General features: G+C 37.4%; 1 protein-coding gene across 10 annotated transcripts in view; it reads right to left on the bottom strand.

Moving 5' to 3' along the window:
• Positions 1 to 22941, bottom strand: part of ARHGAP10 (Rho GTPase activating protein 10) — a 316861-nt gene that overhangs the window by 178094 nt on the left and 115826 nt on the right. For all 10 annotated transcript variants that reach the window (XR_007402325.1, XM_025438802.2, XM_049094179.1 and 7 more), the window contains 3 exons: positions 15202 to 15303; positions 8996 to 9106; positions 6795 to 6899 (listed from right to left, as the gene is read on the bottom strand). Coding sequence is in view for 9 of the 10 variants with exons in the window: in XM_025438802.2 (XP_025294587.1) it covers positions 6795 to 6899; positions 8996 to 9106; positions 15202 to 15303 (318 nt within the window). In the remaining variant the exon portion in view is untranslated. The remainder of the gene's footprint in view (positions 1 to 6794; positions 6900 to 8995; positions 9107 to 15201; positions 15304 to 22941) is intronic.

The following is a 22941-nucleotide window of genomic DNA, read 5'->3' as shown; positions in this document are numbered from 1 at the left end:
ATATAACATCAAAGATCACTGATCACAATTGCAAATGTAACAATAAGAAAAAGTTTGAAATATCACAAGAATTACCAAAATGTGAGACAGGGACATAAAGTAAGTAACTGCTATTCTAAAAATAATACCAAGAGACTTCTGTGACATAGATTGCCATAAACCTTCAATTTGTAAAAAACACAGTATCCATAAAGCTCAAAAAAGCAAAGCACAATAGAGCGAGGTATATGTGTACATATACACACACACACACACACACATATATATATATATATGTGCATGCCCTGTATGTAGAGATGCCAGCAACGCACAGGAACACATGCCTGCACACACAAATATATTCCTGTTAATCTGATGCCTTGTACTCAATACTCTCATTATTTATATTAATGCTCAAACTGTCCTATTTGAGCAGCAGGGGCCCCTTCTGGCTGAATCTGGTATCTTTTGACATGCCCCCTAATTGAGTAATCCCTTACTTTCTGATATAAAAAGGAGTCCTGGGTTCATCTTATACTTTCTCTGTCCCAGTACTAGAATCAACCATTCTCCCTTAAGAAGCCCTTATTCCTTCTAGTGGAGTGTAGTATTTAGAAACCAAAACCTGAACACAATGTGTCACAGTTAAAGGGATGCCACTGCTTCTGACATACAGAAGCATACAAAAATATTTGGGCATATTCTTGAGTGTTCTTGGGAGACAGAAAAACCACATGGATGTATGTATATGTTCACATTCATATTTTTGAACACACATACATATACACTTCTATATCTCTCCATATTGAAAAATCCACATGTTCATACCAGTAAATCTATTCCCAATCCAATACTTTCAGTTTCTTTCTATACTTTCAGTTTCTTTCTTACTGATTTTGAAGATTTATTGATTTATTTAAGAGAGACAGAGAGCAAGAGAGCACAAACAGGAGGAGGGGTAGAAGGAGAGGAAGAGAGAGATTTCATGTAGACTCCTCACTCAGCAGGGAGCCTGACACAGTGTTCAATCTCACAACCCTGAAACCATGGCCTAAGCTAAAATCAGGAGTCAGTCACCTAACCAAATGAGCCCCCCGGGCACTCCTCCTTTCCCAATATCGTACATTTCTTTCCATATAGTGAGAAATATAGCTCCTGTTATTCTCAATTTACTTATTCCTTCAAATTAATGCATCTGCTCAATGTAACCAACCTTCCAAATACTCAGCCACCTCTTCTGCAGGCTACTTTTATACCCTCCCCACCCCCACCCCCACCCCTACTTTTTCTGCTGCAGACCCCTCCATGGAATACCAACCACCTCCATGGAGTACCACCTGCCCTCACTGTCTAACTTCCTCAGATGTGTCTAACTCTGAACCTGGAAGGGAGGGGGAAGATTTTATCATTTTAGGTAAATTATGAATACAAGTGAAAATCACATATTTTTAAATTTGAACATAAATAATAGAATGGCTAGAGCCTAGCAATCTCTAATTCTAAATTCCAGGTGTATATTAAGATACCATCAACTAATAATAATGTTAGACTGTAAATGCTACAATAAGTGACCATTAGAGTGTTTACACTGTGGCTGGCACTACTGAAAACATTTTTGGTGCTTTAATCCTCAAAATAACCTCTGAGATAGTATAGTGCCATCCATTACCAGTTTAAAAAAAAAAAAAAAAAAGGAAAGAAAAGGAAATTCCTTTAGTTGCATGCTTTCCTAAATAAATTTCCAAATAAACCAATTTTAAATTAAGCCTTACAAATTAAATATTTTATTGTATCACCTATTTGGGAGAAGGAGGATTCAATTCGGGGACTTAGCCGGAATTCAGACACATTTGACTTTGTCTGGAAACCGGTGGGTCAGGATTATTAGCACAGGCTCACTCCCATATTAAGGGAAAAAGGAAGAAGAGAGAGAGAAGGAGCTTTTCACAATGTCATAGCCAGAAATAAAGCCTTAAAGGCAGAGGGCAAAGGCTGATTCCAAGTACAGATAGCCATTCTAAGTTCTCCCATCCTGGCCCCATGACGTCATTCAGAGAGAAAAGACAGGCAAAGTATAATCAAAAATATGAAAAAGGTTTTATAAAACAGCTGTAAAACATCAGGGTGGGCCCCATGCAGCCCTGCTTTAGTAACCTTGCAAAAATAATGTAACAGAAAAGGGGTAAGGCCCTAGACACACACACGCACACACACACACCCTCACTATAATCCCTATATTGCCCTTCAAGTGCCCCACACAGAGCAAGGTGGCAGGAAAAGGAATGGTAGGCAACGGACCCCAGGTGAATAGATGGTAAGTCTAAATCCTGTATCAGGTACTTTCCATGGGGATGAGGGAAACTCAATTTAGAACTGTTGAGAGGTGGAGGTGAACTGAAGGTCTCAATCTGAGTTCTTACCATTAAAGAGACTCCCATGTCACCCACATGTAGCTAAGGTCTAGGCAAGCAGATGGCCCTATCAAGATGTTCTCCAGCTGCTATATTTACTGACCCCAGACACACCGTAGATGACCCACTTATATCCCAGCACAGAATCTGAAACCAACACCATGGTCCTTTGGAGGGAGTCTGCCCAAGTTCCCATCCTGGCCCTGATCTTAAAGCAGTATGACAAAAAGAAGTTACTCTCCTCATTGACCTCATCTGTAAAACAGGAATAAAAAATCTACATCATAGGACTTATGAAAACTACATGTGCATAATCCAAATAAAGCACACAAGTAATCCCTGACAAATGATAAGAAAATAAATTTAGGTGACATTACCACTACAACTACTATGACAATTAAGTCACTGAAAAGTCACAGTCATTCCGTATCAAAGGATAAAGGAAAGTCTTCAATACCAAACTAATAGCTCATTGTCTTAAATCTGATTGGAAGAGAAAGTATATTTTTAATTTTTTTTTCAGAATATAAAAACTAACCCACAACATTATAAAACAGAAAGGGGGAAAAGTACAGTCTTGTTTTGGGGGCAGAAGGAAAAGGTTTATTTTTTTTTAAGATTTTATTTATTTACTTATGAGAGACACAGAGAGAGATTGGCAGAGACATAGGCAGAAGGAGAAGCAGGCTCCATGCAGGGAGCCCAACGTGGAACTCGATCCCGGGACCACGGGATCATGCCCTGAGCTGAAGGCAGACGCTCAACCGCTTAGCCACCCAGGCGTCCCAGGAAAAGGTTTAAAAGTGATGAAAAGTGACATTAAATCTATACCTCATAAATAAGGACTTATGCATTTTTACACAATCACTTCCAATCCCTTAAAAAAAACATAGTTTATTGTTTTAGTGTTCTACTTTTCTCACAACACTGTAACAAAAATATTTGGGCATATTCTTAAAATTTTAACTATTCGGGATCCCTGGGTGGCGCAGCGGTTTGGCGCCTGCCTTTGGCCCAGGGCGTGATCCTGGAGACCCGGGATCGAATCCCACGTCAGGCTCCCGGTGCATGGAGCCTGCTTCTCTCTCTGCCTGTGTCTCTGCCTCTCTCTCTCTCTCTGTATGACTATCATAAATTAAAAAAAAAAAGAAAAAAAATTTAAAAAAAAAAATTTTAACTATTCTTAAGATTTTCGGGGATTCTTCATGAATTCTAAGATTTCTCACATTATATTTCCTTCTAGGAAGAATTCTATTCTAGTCTCTCTTTCCCCACATTTCTCTGGGGATAAAGATAACAAAAGTTTAAATTTAGTTTTTTAAAATATCCTTCAATTTTGAAGCAATTTATATTTTTCTTGAAAATCTATTTTCTAAAAGCCATCTTGCTCTGTTTTGCTTTCCATGCATTACTCTGGATTATGGAAAGTAGATGAGGAATAAATTGCTTTCAAAAAAAGAAAAGAGGTGTTACCATTTTTACAACAAAAAAGGTGAAACCAGATGGAGAAAAATAGGTTGTTTTTATTTTTAAATAACTTTTACCTTTTTTCTGATTACAAAATGATCTTGCTGGGATTTTTACTACAAATACTTAAAAGCTGACCAAAATTATCCATAGCATTATAGTACACAGATAGTTAACGCTAAGATTTGGTTTTAATATTTGGGTCTGTTTCCTTAAATATATAAATATACATCACATAAAAATAACACATAACTGGGATTTTTGTAATTTGTAGTTTTACATAGCCAGCATTTTCCCTTATAAAAGCTGATATCAGGGAATTAGAGAAATGGCCAAGAAATGAGCAAAGTACAGCAACACTCAAGTACAGCAGGTACCACAGAGTGAGTGGCATGTGTTTCAAAGGTGCTGGCATTTTTTGAAGGGAAAAGAATTAGCTAAGAGCAAAAAGGAATAGCAAAGACACCTTGATCAGGCGTTCTCAAAACTGCAGATGGGTGGAAAGAGGAGGTTCTGGAGCAACCTCAGAAACAACAAAATGAAGAGATGAATATTTAGAGAAGAGATTTTAGGGCAGTTTACTGGTGACAATCCTTGAGTTCCATAGGATACAGAAAAATTTTCCACCAACTGTTCTTTGCCCATTTTTCTATGGGAAATGACTCTTATTAGCAAAAGCATAGGTTAACTTCTGAATGCAGTAAGGATATTAACCAAGTTACTTTATGGACCATTTTAAGCGATAGCTTGTTTTTAGGTTTTGCTTATAATATTTCATGACTGAGCACTGCTCATTTACATTGAAATATTCAATCTCTCGGAATCATTTGGGTGTATATACGGTAACTATATCCCTTTTATCACACAGGTGTGTTACAAAAGCACTTCCATCCACAAGCAAGCTACGCAGGGATTGCTTCGCTTAAGCTCCCAGAAGACTCTGATGAATCCCTACCCTCACCCCAAACACCGAGGCACAGCCAGCTTCACAGGCACGTAGCCTGCACAACCACAAAGGACCTTGTGCTCAAAAGGTCATGCACTTGGTTTAATGATCTACTGTCATGGTCTTGAAATTCTTCATATTTAAATAAGGGCCCTGCCTCTCCATCTTACACTGGCCCCACAAATTATGGAACCAGTTCTGCCTGAAAGTTCTCATCCAGGCCAGCTCTGCAGTTGACAGATGATATCCAGACAGAAGTAAATTTCCACAAGTTATACAGCCAGTTGGTAGAGGAAAAAATCAAGAGTATAATTAATCTTCTAAACTAACTATATAGTGTTCTTTTTACAAACCTGTTCTGCCATCTGCAAAAGTATTCTGAAAAATCATAGCAACATTAGACTATTGTACTACCTACAGAGACATTTTTTAAATTAGAACAAATCTATACATATACAAACATTAATATTTTTTAAAAATTGTTACATTATAGTCACTGGTAGTAGGATGTGTGAGTGGGGATAGTTACTCTTTTAGTTATTTAAACCAGCTCAACATCCAAATAACCTACAAATACAAATTGACACTTGAATCACTGAGAGAGAGAGAGAGAGAGAGAGAGATTTCATTACCTACATTTCCAAATGTAGGGAACTATACAACAAACGGAGAAATAAAATCTACACAAAAACCATTTCTCCTCAACCTCTAAGATGATATCAAATTGAAAGTCAGGCAGCCAACAGCACAGAGTCCCATCCTTTGTACTTCTTGCAGTATGAGCTAGAATGCATTTGTCTCAAAACTCACTCACTCTTTTTCTAATAAGGCCTAAGATTATACTAAACATAAAAAGAGTTTCAATGAGTATACTTCCAAAGTCAACTTAAGGGTTGAGAGGAAAAACATCCATCACCTTCTGATCAAAATCATCTACATTACACTATTTAATAAAGCTCTCCTAAATCTCTTTATCCAAGACCTCTTTGAAAGCATAATTTTCCAGGAAAATAATATAGACCCACAGCAACTGTGAAATTAATACATTAATAAGTATGCATAAACACAGGGAAGAAACTCCTCTTGAACCATAAGCCTAGCTGGGATTAAAAATCAAGTAAGACTTTTAGGTAAAATGTAAAAGAAATTGAGGTTAAAATCAAAATGGCTTAAATCTAAAGCAGAGTGTTCTTTTGTTCGTTCTCTACATGAAAACTGAAAGTCATGTGACAAAGTCTCTCCTCACAACCATCCCTACAAGTGCAGCATATGTCCCAATTAACACTGCTATAGGACATATAAAAGTTACTAAGAGTATATCCTAAAAGTTCTCATCGTGAGAAAAAACATTTTCTGTAACTATATGCAGTGACAGACATTAACTAAACTCACTGCAGTAATCATTTTGCACTATGTGTGTCAAGTCAATACGCCGTACAGCTCAAACTCCTACAGGACTGCGTATCAATTAAATCTCAATAAAACTGGAAAAAATAATAAAAATAAATCATGTGACTCTTGATTAGAAACATATACCTAGTGACTTTTCTGAAAGAAAAATAAGTTCTTAAAACATATTCGTCATCCAAAAAAAAGAGCCACCAGGTGGCAGAGTTCCTGAGCCTCACCTAATTGAAGAGCAGTTTGTTACACTGAGAACCGACCAGAAGGTGGCAACGTAGCCTCAGTTTCTCAACACCAACAGCTCAGCCACAGCTCAGTTTAAGCCTTTTCTTTTATTCTTTTTTCTTTTTTTTAAGGAGGAGGATGGAGAGGGGCAGAGGGGCAGAGGGAGGAACAGATTCCCCGCTGAGCAGGGAGCCCAACCTGGGGCTCCATCCCAGGACCCTGAGATCATGACCTGAGCTGAAGGCAGATGCTTAACCAACTGAGCCACCCAGGCACCCCCCCGGTTTAAGGCTTTTTATATAACAAAATGAAAATACACATCTCAAACATCTTCTTATATCAGAAAGCTTTCATTTCCTTACATTCTGAATGTTGATCTGTAGTTCCATTTTGTAGTGATTGAAGTCTTTGGCAAGTTCATGGCCCTGATGATAGAAAGTAAACATTCCCTGAAAAAACGACAGCATCTAAGACAAAGGGGGAAAAAATGACATTAGCATACACACACACAAAAAAAAAAAAAAAAAAAAGTAGGAGGAAAAAAAAGAATAAAAACAGCTATGTATTCCCCCCCATCCCATCCCATCCCATCCCACTGTGATTCTACTGAAGTAAAATAATTAAAAGTCATCAGAATTTAACTAAATCTAACTACATATTATTTATTAATTTGTCCTTTTACAAGATGAAAGGTTTGTGATTTTTTCCTTAAATATCAGAGCCATTAAATAGGTTTTAAAGTACACTACACTGGAGAAATAGAATTCTACATCACCTATTTGTTCTTTTTATAGTCAAGAGAATCTCTATATTCATTTATTATTGAAATCTTACCACCATAGGTCAACAGAATCTATAATGAAAGTGAAATCACAGAATCAAAGAGCTAATAGCTCTCTCCAATGGCGCCCAACACAGTACAATTTCTCTCTTTTGTCTACAGATGTTCAGTGACTGGGGCAGAGATGGGCTGAGACAGGGTGAAAATTAGCTCTGAATTCTTGGGACTCTTGGGTGGCTCAGCAATTGAGCACCTGCTTTCAGCCCAGGGTGGAGTCCCGACTGAATCCCACATCGGGCTCCCCACAAGAAGCCTGCTTCTCCCTCTGCCTATCTCAACATGCCCCTCTTGATTACAGGGCACCTACTTCTGCCCAACATGTGAATAAATTTAAAGTGAGTAAAAGTGATTTGGGGTAGGAATTATGGAAATCCTGAAATTCATTTTCTTTATGTCAACACAGCTTAATGGTTAGGAATCTGGGATTCTAACATCAAGTGGCCAGCAGGGGTCAATCCCCAACTTCAGCTATGTTACGAGACCTTGGACAAATTACTGAAACTTTCTGTATTTCTATTTCCTTATTTGCTTAGTGGGATACTGAAAATATCTCCTTATGGAGTTAGTGTGTGGAATAAACACATGAGCATGGTGAAATATTAAAACAATGACTTGAACAATGAGCATTGTAAATACTCAGTAAATGCAGGTCATTATGAGTATTTCACATAAAAGAAAGCTTTATGGAGATGAATTTTTCTCTAATTGTTTAAATTAGGTTAATTCTATCACTCTAAGTAGACCATTGCTTCTATGAATGCCGATTTTAATTTAATCATTACTTGGGTATTTTTTTTGTTTCTCAATCACACATAGAATGGATAATGGTATGGGATGTAAATTCTATCTCAGTAAAACTGTTTTCTTAAGAAAGCACATGCAAAAACACCTACATCAAAATTAATCTTGAGAATCATGAATTCCAGTATTTCTTGTTTTTTTTCACTGAAACCCACAGTATAAATTACCTTTACATATATTCACGTGTCTGTATATGTTATATATATATGCACATATATATGTGTGTGTGTATTTATGTATATATAATATTTTTTATATTTATATATTTATATATAATATATAATATATTATATATATAATAATATATAATATCTTTATATAAAATATATAAAGAACTAAAACTGTTAGAATACATCTATACAAACACCAACACAAATCACAGGTCTCTAAAATAAGTTTAAAGAACTGCCAGAGTAACTCACAAAATAGTTTCAAATGCTCCACATGCTGGTTCTTAACTTTGGTGGTCATAAGCACTGAGTTGCGTTAGAAATAATTTGTTACAAATAATTGTTCAAAGTATCAAAATTTGGATTGGTATACTTGCTGCAGAACAAACTCGAGTAGAGGTAAGATTATCTATCAACAGTACCACTGTCTCTCCCATCCTAACATTTCTTTCACAGGGGTTTTCCTTAAAGAGTGGGCCTACAATAGGGTGGCAGAAATTGCACGTGATTGTGGAGTGCTTGAAAAATACTATTCACTACATGTTGCTGTGCAAGGAAGGCTGAGAACCACTAATTTGTAGGTGATTCCTTGACTTCGTGGTGATGTGTCCACCCTTTACAATTTATGATGTCTTGTGTTTCACATATATGCACCATGGCCCCCCATCAATAGTAAATTCGATCTAGAAGGAAAAGCATTTCTATTACACCACAAAAATCTCATAGCAGAATGACCTTCTAGGATACTTACAGGTTCCACAAATTCAAACTTCTTTCTTTCCTGGATTTCCTGAAGCTTACATACATATTCAAGAGACAGTTCATAAAAGTGCTGCCGGTTTTGCTCCACTTGGATATCTGCCTATGTTAAAGTAATAAAGGCTGGTTAAATCAGATATGGTGAGGAGAAAAACTCTTGATCGTAGGTTGGCAACACTACAAGCTCTATGCCATATATGGCCCCCAGCCTGTCTCTACATAAAGTTGTACTGGAACATAGTCATGGCTACTGGTTTATGTGTCTTCTGTGCCACTTTCCTGCTACAGCAGCCAAACTTAGTTTAGGGACCTTACAGTCTATAAAAACATAAGTTTTACTATTTGACTCTGCAGAAAAAGTCTGCCAACCCCTGCACTTTATGATGAGATTGACCCTTGACCCTGAGGTTTGAGCATTAAACTGTATGGCTCTTCATGAAAAACTCACCCCAACCACAACAGACACCCAAGGTTGAACCATACACATAGAATCAAAATCACATAAATATTATTTCCATTGACAAATCCTCTAAGAATGCAGCTGGCCTGGGAAATCTAGTCACCTCAGGACTCATGACTGACAGCAGCAGGTGAGGAAGTGGCAGTTATGGTACCACCCCAAGAATTTGGCTCTCAAATACCATATGATCCAGTAATTCCACTTCTGGGTATTAACCCAAAGGAAATAAAAAACACTGCTTTGCGAAGACATATGTACCCCTATGCTACTGCAGCATTATTTACAGTAGCCAGGGTCTGGAAACACCCCAAGTGTCCACTGATAGATCAATGGATAAAGAAGATGTGGTACATATACATACATTGGATTATTACTCAGCCATAAAAAAGATCAGATTATTTTTTTTGGGGGGGTTCATTGGCAACAACATGGATGGACTTAGAGGCTGTTATTGCTAGGTGAAGTAAAAGACAAATACCACATGATTTCACATATATGTAGAATCTAAAAAAAAAACAAAACAAACAAAAAAGCAGAAACAGACCCACTGAAACAGAGAACTGATGGTTGCCAGAGGGGCTGGAGTGGGGGGATGGGCAAAGTGGGTGAAGGGGAGAGGAGGTGTATGCTTCTGGTTATGGAATGAATAAGCCATGGGGATGAAAGGTCAGCCTAGGGAATATAGTTGATAGTATTATAACAGTGTTGTATAGTAACAGATGGTAGCTACTACACCTGTGGTGAGCACAGCATAATGTGTAGAGTTGTCAAATCACTATGTTGTACTTGAAAGTAATGTAACACTGTGTGTTAACTATATTTCAATTAAAGAAAAAAGAGAAGAAAAGAACCTGATTCTCAAAAGGTGGTCCAGGGCTTGAAGCCCATCTATAGGTAATCATGCTCTTAAGCCCTGAAAATGTCTCATCTGCTGAGAGTAAACAGGCACCAGATGGTCAGGAGACTGTTCCAAAAAAAATAGGTTCCAGTTTATCTTGTCTAACTAGACGGGAACTAGGGAAGAAGCAGGGTTCCAAAGAGGTACGGTAGAAAAAGAACTGTCATCCTAGAAACCATTCTTACAAGGCATCACATATTTCTTAACTCGGCCAATTTTACTTTTAAAAGTATTTATCCAGACATTTCTCCAAAGAGTATATATAAATGGTAATAAGCACCTGAAAAGCTGCTCAAAATCACTAATCATTATGGAAAAACAAATACAAGATACCATCTCGCACCTATCAAAAATAAATAAATTACAACAAAACTATTTAAAAAACAGAAAATAAGTGTTGCTGAGGATGTGAAGAAATTGGAACCCTGTGCAATGTTGGTGGGAATGCAAAATGATGCAGCTGCTAGGGGAAACAGCATGGCAGTTCTCCAAAAAAATTAAAAACAGAATTATCACGATACAATAATTCCATTTCTGGATATATACACCTAAAAATTAAAAACAGGGACTCAAAAAGATTTATATAACTATGTTCATAGCCGTATTATTTATAACAGCTAAAAGACAGCAGCAACCAAAGTGCCTACTAACAGATAAATGGATAAACAAAATGTGATATATATAAATAATATTACATAGCCTCAAAAAGGAAGGAAATTCAAACACATGCTATAACATGGATGAACCCTGAGAACATTACACTCAATGGAAATAAGTAAGTCACAAAAGGACAAATACTGTATGATTCCACTTTTATAAGGTTCCCAGAATAAATTCATAGAAACATAAAGCAGAAGTGGGGTTTATCACGAGCTGGGGGTAGGGAGCTGGGGAAGGAGTATTCAATGGATACAGAGTTTCAGTATTTGGAAATGAAAAGAGGTCTAGGTATGGAATGCCAAATGTCATGGTGGTTGCACAACAGTGTGAATGTATGATACATGGAATAAAGTGCAACGTTTCTAAATCCCTCAGAATTTCCTGAGTGACGGGGAGTATCTTTCTTATCTACATAAAGAGCCCCCCTGGAGCAAACTGGAGTTTATGTTACTGAGGGATTTAGGGTGGGGCCTCCAGATAGCACCATAAAGCCCAAGTGATTAGAGGGCTGGAACTTTCTGTACTGCCCACTGACCTCTGGCAGTGGGTAGAGGGAGGGGCATTTCAAACTAAGCTCTGTAAAAACTCTTGAACTTCCACATGGGTGACCACATGCCAGTGCCCAGAGAATGACACAGGGATGAAGTTTCTGTGCTTGGGACCCTTCCAGACCCCACCCTATGTGGCTACTCATCTGTATCTTTTATATTATTCTTTATGATAAATTAGTAAACACAACTAAATGTTTTATCACAGTTCTGTGAAATAACATTAAGACTGTATTTTTATACTATACCAAAGTGACTTCTTTTGTTTTTTAAAGATTTTATTTATTTATTCATGAGAGACACAGAGAGAGAGGCAGAGACACAGGCAGAGGGAGAAGCAGGCTCCATGCAGGGAGCCTGATGTGGGACTCGATCCCGGGCCTCCAGGATCAGGCCCTGGGCTGAAGGTGGCGCTAAACCACTGAGCCATCTGGGCTGCCCACAAAGTGACTTTTTTTTTTTAACAAATTTCTATTTGATCATCATCTGATTTCTGGCCATTCTTGCTATAAACACGTAAAATAAGAATAGACAATTCTCAGGCAAAGTTATTCAAACAATCTACTTCTCTAGTCATAGGTACTAAAATATAATCATTCGATTACTCAAAAAGCAAAAATATACTTTAAAAATTAAAGAAATAGATTTTTCTCAAAGGTCTAATACTTGTTCTAGTGAAAATATTAATTAGAACTTAGGGATGTGGATGGAAGTAGAAGCTATTGTGCCCAATAAATGTAGAGCTGTATCTAATGGTCCTACCAGAAGTACCAAATAGCCAACTTGGTTGTCTGCCACAGTCGTTTCTTGCTATTTTCATTAGAAACAAGGAAAAGGAATGATACAAGTTTCTATGCCTTTGTTCAGCACCTTCTCAGCAACCTTTATAAACCTCTTAAATACTTCAATTCAGTTTACTGAAGATGAGAAATACATAAGCCAATGCCAACATCAATGAAGATCTAAACCTAACGTTTTCCTTTTAGAGTGTCCCCCCCCCCCCCCCCCCCCCCCAGTGAAGGCCGTCACACTTGTAATAGAGAACTGTTTCAAGGGACGCCCGGGTGGCTCAGGGTTGAGCACCTGCCTTCGGCCCAAGTCGTGATCCTGGAGACCTGGGATCGAGTCCCACGTCGGGCTCCCTGCATGGAGCCTGCTTCTCCCTCTGCCTGTGTCTCTGCCTCTCTCTCTCGCTCTGTGTCTCTTGTGAATAAATAAAATATTTTTTAAAGATTTATTTATTTTTATTTATGATAGACACAGAGCGAAAGAGAGAGGCAGAGACACAGGTGGAGGGAGAAGCAGGCTCCATGCCAGGAGCCCGACGCGGGACTCAATCCCGGGACTCCCAGATCGTGCCCTGGGCCGAAGGCAGGCACCAAACCGCTGAGCCACCCAGGGATCCCCTAAAATATTTTTTTAAAAAAAGAAAGAGGTTTCGAGCAGGAGTGTGTATGTTTGTAAAGAGCAAACAGCAAGGAAGGACAGAATATACAATTTAAATGAAACTAAAATCATTCATCTCGAGGGTCTCTTCAAATTCCTTGATCTAAAGTTTGATTATCTCTGGGAATGATGAATTAATGAAGCCCTAGCTCACTGTGCAAGCATCTTCACACGTCTTCATTCAGTAAACAGTTATTAAGGGCCTACTCCCTGACTAGCTCTGTTCTAGATGTAAAAAAAGACTGAATACTGAATAAAATAACGTTGTTGCCTTCAAGGAGCTCACATGCTAGTGCAAGAAGCCATGTAACAACCAAATATATAGTATGTCAAATGTTCGTAAGAGTATGAAAAAATCAAAGCAGCATAAGGGGGACACTTTAAATAAGATGGTAAGGTAAACTCTGAGTGGAGAGTATCTGAGGTACTTGGAGGAGTGAGGCATGTGGGTCTGGGCTGGAAAAGTACCAGGCAGGAAGGACAACAAAAGCAAAGGCTCAGAGCAGAGTATGCCTGTCCCAGGCCAGTTAGAGCACAGCAGCAGCCCGTGTGGGTGTGAGGACAGGAGGGTGGGCCCTGAGCCTCTGGATGCAGCTATTAGGGAGGGTCTGGGGAAGAGAAGCAACATAAAGGCTCCTTCTGCTTGCTGTACAGAATATAAACCAGGAATACTAAATAAATAAATAAATACATACATACATACATACATACATACATAAATACATAAATACATAAATAAACAAACCAGGAATACATTGGTGGGAGCAGGGAAACCAATTAAGAGTCCTTAATGGCAATCAGTCTGACAGTGGCCCACAGCATGGGCCAGGGTGATGGTGGTGGGGGTCAGAAGTTGCGATACCATGAGAATATTCTGAAGCTAAGGAAGACATGCAGACAAACTAGGTGTGGGGCAGGAAAAGGGCCAAGGATGGCCGTGAAGATTTTGCCTGAGTAACAGCTCGAACAAAAAACATAATTAGATAGTCAAGTGGAGATGGAAATTTACTTGCAGCATGAAAACTCTTTTCAGAATACCTGAAAAGGGAGATAAGGGGAGAAGACAGGTAGAAAGCCGCTGGCATAAAGAAAGAGTAAAAACAACAGCTGTCATTTCAAAATGGAGAGAGGGGAGGAGATGGGGAGCATGTGGAACAACGATGGTTTTCTACATAATATGGAACAATGATGGTTTTCTACATAATATGGAACAAGAAGAAAGGGGACCCCTACTGTATTGTCTTGAAGATTAAGTGGTATAAAAGCTCCCTTCTCTTTTATAAACTGTCAAATGCCTTCCAAATGTCAGTCAAACTTTGTAAAGAGGAAAAAGCAAATGTGACATGGGAGGAATGTCAAAATGACCCCACACACAACAGGGCGTGCAACTACATATCCGGCATTTAAATATATTGGAGCCAAAGTTGTTAGTGTCATTTTGATGATACTTTAGTATATGTATATTATAGTGGTATATTACACTCAGATCCTTTATCAGTTTAAAGATAAACAAATGAGAAAAACATCACACTTTGTGGAACAAGTCAACAGCTGCAAAACAGCATTGTTTTTAATGAAAACATATGTTCCAAATTGGAAATCACTGAATTTCCACTCAAGTGTGTGAGTGAGAAAACACAAGTACTAGGGAATTTAGAAAAGAAAAGACAAAATGAGAGATAAGATATAAATTCCTTTCTCCTAACACACTGCTCCCTCAAAAAGAAAAAAAAAAAAATGAGTCTATTAACACAAGTAAAATAGATCTCTTTCCAATGAATCTGAACCTCCTGAATCTTCAGTGTTAAATAAGATTAATGCTGTCTTCACATAAAAGCAAAATCGTAGATGAGCTTATTAAATTCAATTCATTTCTTCAAAAAAATCTTGAAAGCCAATTAATGAATCTTTTCCTGAAAATAATATATCTGTTCTTTGATAATACTGGATAAAACTGTTCCTGTGAAAATATACTCAGAACCAAAAATGTTAATGCTATGAATCTATACTGAATTAATCACCATAAGATGAATTCATTATTTCGTGTCTTGTTCATTATGATACTGTTCATTTTTTTCATCCCTAATAATCTTAGATGAAAAGTTCACAATAGGAAAGCACATTTTAAAAAGAAAACGCATGCACTGTTTATTGAATTTTAGAAACAAACAGAAAAGTAAAAATACCTCTTGTAAATGGGAGTCTTTCTTTTTGGCTGATAAATTCAAGTGTTTATCAATTAGACTATAGTTCTTTTCTGTCTCTTTGTCAAACTTCTTTTTTTCTTCCTACAAGACAAAAAAAAACACAGAAAACTATGATTAAACAGGGGGAAGATGCATTTATACAGTTTATCTACTGGGAAGCTCAAAAGAGGATTAATATGTAAAAATAAAGTACTACTAAGTGTAATAAAGTTATCTGAAAAATCTATCTGTACCCAGGCCACTGCGTATTAATCATCAAAACAGGACAGAAAGGTCATATTTCTTTTTTTCCTTTCATGGGCTTTTTATGAAGCACAGTATTTGTCAATACTTACACTTAGTATTTAGAAGGAATGCCATGTCACTTGTCCCTCATTGAAAGAAATAATAAAAAGAACACAGGCTTAAAACAGCAAACTTGTGCAGATTTTGGCAAAGAAACGGGATTCTTTTAAAACTGAGTAAATTTTGGTCTAGATAAAAAAAAAATCATCATCATCACCATCATCATCACAACTGGGAGGGCGGGAGAAACAATGAGAATGATCTTCCTTAATTGTCCAGTGGGAATTTAACAATAAGACCCTCTGATCAGAAACATCATCTCCTTTCCCAAACCTTCACCATGATTTCTGTAATGCTATTGAAAATAAGTTCTCAATAGGTCAACAGGGCCTAAAGCCACTGACATCTTTGTACTGAAACTCTTTGGTGAGCATTACAAACATTTATTTCTCAGGTACTGCCTAGCACTAGCATTTGCTTTTCTTTTGCTATAGAAGCTTTTTGAGAAAACAAGTATCCTAACTGTTAAATACAGAAAAGACAGACTATCTCCCCTAACACTGCCTGCCAATTTAAGTGGATTTTTAATAAACATTTCTGAGCACCAATGAGAGCACACTATGTCCTCATACTGTCAAAATGTTTCCATTTACTTCAAATTCTCCCTAACTCTCCAAGGGCTCCTAGAAAGGAACATTCTCTTCCCTATTTTTCAACTTCTACCTTCTAAAGCAAAAATAATCTTTTCTGATACAATCTTTTTCCTATTAGGCAAAGAGACTGAACAGAGCATGTAAAATCTTTTCTTCACATTTATCATTAGTTTTTTCACAACATGGGACTATAAACCGCTGCTTTATGGGAATCTAGGACAGAGCCTTCATCGACTCTTCTAAAGACCCTGAAATCATCCCACAGTGAGGGAGGATAGGCAGTCTCAGGAATGGACATTTCTTCCCATTTCTATTCCAAGTTTAATTACAAACTAGCTGCACAACTTAGAAAAAAACAAAAATTTAACAACACAACCTAAGTATGTTCAATTACAGAAAAGATCAGGGATTTTTTTTGTACTAGATCCTTCTTTGATCCAGTCCTAAAATTCTATGATCCTATGGTTCACCTACGTGTGACAACAGGCACATTTTTGTTGAAACAGAAGCACTTTTTCTTTATGCTCTTAATTTACAACTATTAAAAAAAAAAGTTTAAGGCATTTATATGTGATTACTCTCTCTTCCGTTTTTACTACTACATTCTTCATCAACTATTTTGGTGGCTAACAAAAAAATAACATAAAACAAACATATAGCCACCATTTCAGAATCTCCACTATTTTAAAAAGTCAGTATGGTGGCATGCATACTGGGTTAGGTGTGAGAAGACAGGTTTTGGTCCCTGCCACACTTTCTTTCTACTGTGACTCTGCACCAGCATCACAGGGTTTTCTGAGCATCTGCATCTCGGGTTCAAACAATACAGGAAGAGAAGTCCCACCGCTGCATTCACCACAAGACCACAAAGCAGGATAATATAGTAAAAAAACATTCCCTATCCTTGCAGATTCGTACTTACCAGGAATACTGAATATATTTTTACTCATTTGATTTCATCTGAATCACAGAATGGGACAAAGGAAGCAGTGATGCTAAAATCAGCAGTCAAAACACCCAGCACACTCAGCAGTTCCATGAGATTTGTAAGTTAACATGTGGGTAAAGTTGAGAATGAAAGAAAGCAGGGTACCAAAAGGTTCTGTGAAGAAGGAATTCAGCCAAGAAACAACATTCCACCCACCAACAGAGTGGAAATGCATTAGTTTACACATGGTATGGCATTATACAAATGCTGTTTTGTTTTTAAACCTGAAGACTTAAATTATTATTTCTTCTTGCATTTGTTCTCAATGCCATTATAGAATATAATTCTGTTTCTTTGTGCTCATATGGCTTTTTTGCAGAAATAATGTGAATTTTAAAACGGACTGTGTTCAAGTAGCATCCGATAAAGAACAGTGGTTTTTCTCCAACACTGGTCTATCGGATATATATATATATATATATATATATATATATATATATATACACACACACACACATACATATATATACATATATATATATCCACACACACACACAAATTGAGTGACTTATAACAAAAGGTTCTAAGAAACATCAAATTAAATACAATGAAAAGTTCTTTTATTAAACAGCAGTACAAATTCACATAAGTCTGAGCCAGATAGTAATATAATGAATAAGCAAGAGAGAAGTAGAACTCATTAAGTAGAGATAGGGGCAATGGTAAACCAGACAGTCCATCTATTCTAGAGGGTAAGGTGGCCACATCATGGCTCCCGCAGATTTTTACTATGTGGTAATATAGGCCAGTATACAAGCCATGTCCTCTGATTTTTCTAGAACAGCTGAAAAATCCAATGATTTTTATATGGAAGCCAAACAAAACTATGTTTATAGGTTACATATGATTCACTGAAAGTCAGCTCCTAATCTGTTACAAAACCACCCATACCCCACCCCCAAAAAAGGTAAAGAATAGCTACTATTTAAAATAGTGTAGGGCAGCACCGGTAGCTCAGCAGTTTAGCGCCACCTACAGTTCAGGGCATGATCCTGGAGCCCAGGGATCGAGTCCCACGTCGGGCTTCCTGCCTGGAGCCTGCTTCTCCCTCTGCCTGTGTCTCTGCCTCTCTCTCTTCTCTCTCTCTCTCTCTCTGTCTTTCATGCATAAGTAAATAAATAAAATCTTTAAAATAAAAAATAAAATAAATAAAATTAAATAAAAGAAATAAAATAAAATAAATAAATAAAGAAATAAAAGAAATGAAATGAAATAAAATATTGTAACCAAATAAGATGTATGCTATATAAATGATAAAGGAAGTTCAGAAACCTAAGAAACAAAACTTAAGTAATGAGGTCTTTTGAATACATTAGAATATGTGTGTGTATATATATATATATATGTGTGTGTATATATATGTATATATTCTAACATATATAGAATATATAGTAATATATATATTCTACATATAATACATATATATTTTTTAAGGTCTTACCATAAATCACTGGGTTAAAAAATATTATTCAGCCAATGGTGTTGATATAATTAGTTAACTACTTGGAAACAGAGACCCATTGCTCATATCAAAATTAATTCGAGATGGATTTGACAAGTCACCAGTAAAAAATGAAGCCATTAAGAAAAAAAAAGTTTCATCAGATCTCAGAACAGAGGCATGCTTTTTGAGCAAAAAAGAAACAAGAGAAACCATAAGAACATCTAGATATCAAATAAATAAATAAATAAATAAATAAATAAATAAATAAGCAAAAAGGCCAAAAACAAAGCAGGGAGAACATAGAGTTAATGTATAAGAAAAAAGGAAATATTCCTAATGCGTAAAACATTCTTAAGATTAAGCAATTTTTTTTTTGCTAAAAATGACATATTAGTATTTCTGTTAAAAATGATAAGGAACATATACAGAATTCACAAAAACTTGAACATTACTGTGAATTGTCCACATTTCTTTAGGATACTAGAATTTTTTTGTTTTGTTTTGGAAGAAGTTGGGGGAGTAGTTTTTAAAGTTCCCAGATGATTTTTTTTAATGTTTTGGTTATTTTACAAATCTCCTGGGATGAGGAAATGAAAAGGCTTCTTTTACAACTATAAACATTAAATAACAGGCATGACAAGTCTGGAGAACTAGATACTTTCTTGGAGATTCCAAATCTTCCTCCTTTATTTAAATAATAAGAAGAGTGTAATCTCACACATTCAAGAAACAAGATGCCTACACGTGTAAAATGCTAGCAGGACACCTGCTAGCAAATGCAATCCTGTTGTCCAAGCCAATCAGGGTTTTGAGAGCCCTGTTCTTACCCTCCCCTGTCTACCAACACATCCTACAAGTCCAGGTGAAACACCACCTCTTCCATGAAGTACCCCCTACCACTCGGTGGCATAAAAGCAGCACCCTCTCTTAATTCTCACACCAAGTGTCACCTATCCCTGCCCGACAATTCATTTGCCTTATTCAACTCCACTGTCTCCCTTTCCATAAAGTCCCTTCTGCTTATCCAAAGACATGAGAATTCAGCTTTCTCCCCTCAGAATCTAGCAACAGACACCACACCCAAGAGACATCCATCAGAGGATGAGAGAAAGGAGAAGCCCACGGTTGCAATGCCACCAACAAGGACAAAGGTGACAGGCACCCTGGGGTCCTGTGCACTTGCTTCATTCAGAGTCACCTATCCATTACTGCCTCAGCACTACTTGGCCAGAAGGGTCATAAGCCACAGTACTGTGGCACATTATCTCTGAAGCTTACATTCAGAGAGTGGACCAAAATCTGAACAATTTTCATTTGGCAAGTTGATGCAGCACAAGCCATAAATGGGATAATAAAATAAATTGCAACTAGGTATGTTGGGCCCTACTCTAGACATGGGAAACACACCATCAAGCTCATTGACTCCTCCCAAAAACCTTCTGAGGCAGGGGTCATTCGTCTCACTTTAAAGACCAAGAAATTGAGAGCTAGAGGCCATAAGTAACTTGCCCTGAATCACGGAGCTAGCTGAGGGGCAGAATTGGGATTCAAACCAGAAAGAATCAGTTCTTCCAGAAAGACTTGCCTGATAGTCCAGAATTGAGATAATAGGGAATGTTCCAGAGCACCTAAGCCTACCCCCAATTATACACTTTCTAGTGTATTTTTATGGCTTTTTTTACTTGACATCCTCCCCTCCTCCAGAGTTGCAGACTTCTCGAAGGCCCACCAGCCAGTGTTTTAATTCACAGTTGCACCTCTTGCCATATGACAGGCACTAGTAAATGTTTTATAGCTAAAATGAAGGAAATATAATTTTTTTCTACTTTATCAAACATAATTTGAGAAATTATTTTAAAAGATTTGCTTTTTATCCACATTTTGTAGTCATTTATGGATTCCTGGGAAATCAGGTTTTATTAAATATTTAGTCATCAGATACAGTCTTAGAAATATAAAAGATGTTTGGCATGAGGTTGAGCGAATGGCTGAGGCACGAAATTGTAATACATGAAACTAACATCTTTTTCAACCCTTCTGGTTCAATTTTTTATTCTGTGGAATAAAATGGTAATTGGCTCTTTCTAAACTAGCATTTGAATAGACTCTATTATCAATATAGTGTAGTTGCCTCTATTTGTATCTGCAGGCTGCCACCTGCTTGAAGCCACATTTTCATTACTGGATTGCTCAAATATATCTAAAAGGGCAATTTTAAATTCTCCTGCTGTACATCTTAGCAAGTTGTGGCATTTCTTGGAGATTTTATGCAACAGACTAAGTTCCTACTTTGTTTGGGACCTGTACTAGTCTCCTGTGGCTATTTCGACATGTAATGGGCAGTGGCTATGGATAAAGTGTTGTGCACACTCTGGGAATAAGTGACAAGCCCCAGGGTAGGAGAAAGAGTGCAGAGGAAGTAACAGCTGAGCTAGGCCCTGAAGGGAACTCTGAGTAGCCACCTCATGTGACACAGCACAGAAGGATCGGTGTCCTGCCACAGGAAATGGAATTTTTCCAATACAGAGGAGAAGCTGGCAAGCATGGAAAAAATCAGCAGAACCTCCAAGAACAGAGGAATAAGCCCAAACCAGACAAATAAGGATGGAAGGAGAACAAATCCAGAGGCAAACAGTAGAAAAGAATACCTCAGGGCTTTTAAAAAGCCCAACTTGCAAAAACCACCTCGCAGTTCAGATCACATGAAAACAACAACTTAAATGTGTTGCTGGGATTCTGGAAACCGGAGAAACCAAAACTGAAAAGAACGGAAAGAGGTCTAGTGGAAAGGTAGACAGCAGGACCTGCCAGGTGGGGAAAAACAAGAGAAAGAAAAGATCGACATTCTGACAAGGATGTATTAAACAGTCTGCTTTGGTCAACTTTCAAGGGCATTTGTTTTTAAAATCCCCACATGAAAACTATTTTATTCTGGTTTTGTCTTCTTTTTTTTTCTTTTTAAAAGACCTTTAACCTAAGAGAATAAACTTCTTCTTAAGTATCCCAGTTAACCAGTGAAACAAAAATATGTTTGTCAAAACGTTATTACATACTTAGGAAACACAGATATAGAAAATCAAGTATCCAGGTTACAAACCCTCCCTAGGTTCTTCTAGAATTATCAGTAGAATAGGTTATTTATTAGATACCCTTATATATTAACACAGTGTAGAGGCTAGCAAAAAATAAAGAAAAGCACAGCCTTGTCTCTGAAACACTGAATTATCTAATGAAAGAGACAGGTGCTTATGTAGCACTAGATCACCTGGAAAATTACCTTTCTCTACTCTTTATCAGAATACATAAAACTGTCAGTAAAGGGACGCCTGGGTGGCTCAGTGGTTGAGCGTCTGCCTTTGGCTCAGGGTGTGATCCCGGGGCCCCGGATCGAGTTCCGCATGGGGCTCCTCTCAGGGAGCCTGGTTCTCCCTCTGCCTCTGTCTCTGCCTCTCTCTTTCTGTGTCTCTCATGAATAAATAAATAAAATCTTTAAAAAGAAAGAAATTAAGTTTCAGAGGGAGGAGTCAATCAATAGAAAATTCGAGGTCAGAAATTTTTTAAAAACCCAGTAGGGGGCCTCCTGGCTTACTCAACTGGTAGAGCAAAATCTTGAAGGGTCTGGAATTCAAGCCCCACGTTGGGCATGGAGCCCACTTAAGTAAATAAATAAATAAACAAAAACAAAAAAGGCAGATGGCAAATAAAAATACAATATATGAATTCTTATTCATTTTTCATTCCCATAATATATCCTCACGGCCCCCCCCAACACCTTTATCCAATCAAAATAAGAAAAATAAGTAATGGACACTGTTTAAATTCCATACCTGCCAATGAAGTATAAAAAAAAAAAGAAAGAACCAAGCAAGATGTTCAAGATTTAAAACAGAATCATAAACTACAAAGTCAAGCAGCCAGATCCCCAAATCTCTCATTTTACGGATAAGGAACTAAAGCCAATTACTTGCCCAGGGTCACAGGTGTGAAAGCAGACCTTCAGTGCCCTGCTGCAAACCCAGAAGACACAGTCAGCTTCATGCAGTCAGCAAACAATCCCAGGAAGAGGACCTGGAGTTTACCCCCTCCCCGTAACCCATCTCAAAACACAGCCCTTCATTAAAAATGGTAAAATACTATGCCAAAAGGAAGCATCTAGTATTTTAACAAGTCACTTAAAGGAGAAATGATTCTATAAATAGCAACTAAAAAGCTGGCATTCCTTGAGTCCATCGGTATAGCTATAGCCATTTAAGCCACAATATTTATTTGTACAAAAGGATTTTAGTATTTTGTTTAGGAAGATAAGGAAAAAAAAATTATCTCCCCAAGCCACGTTGGGGGAAAAATAC

The sequence above is a fragment of the Canis lupus genome, chromosome 15, assembly GCF_003254725.2.
Source record: "Canis lupus dingo isolate Sandy chromosome 15, ASM325472v2, whole genome shotgun sequence".
NCBI classification, from domain to species: domain Eukaryota; kingdom Metazoa; phylum Chordata; class Mammalia; order Carnivora; family Canidae; genus Canis; species Canis lupus.
Note: the sequence above shows the minus strand (reverse complement) of the source record. Positions and strands in the feature narration are given on the sequence as shown.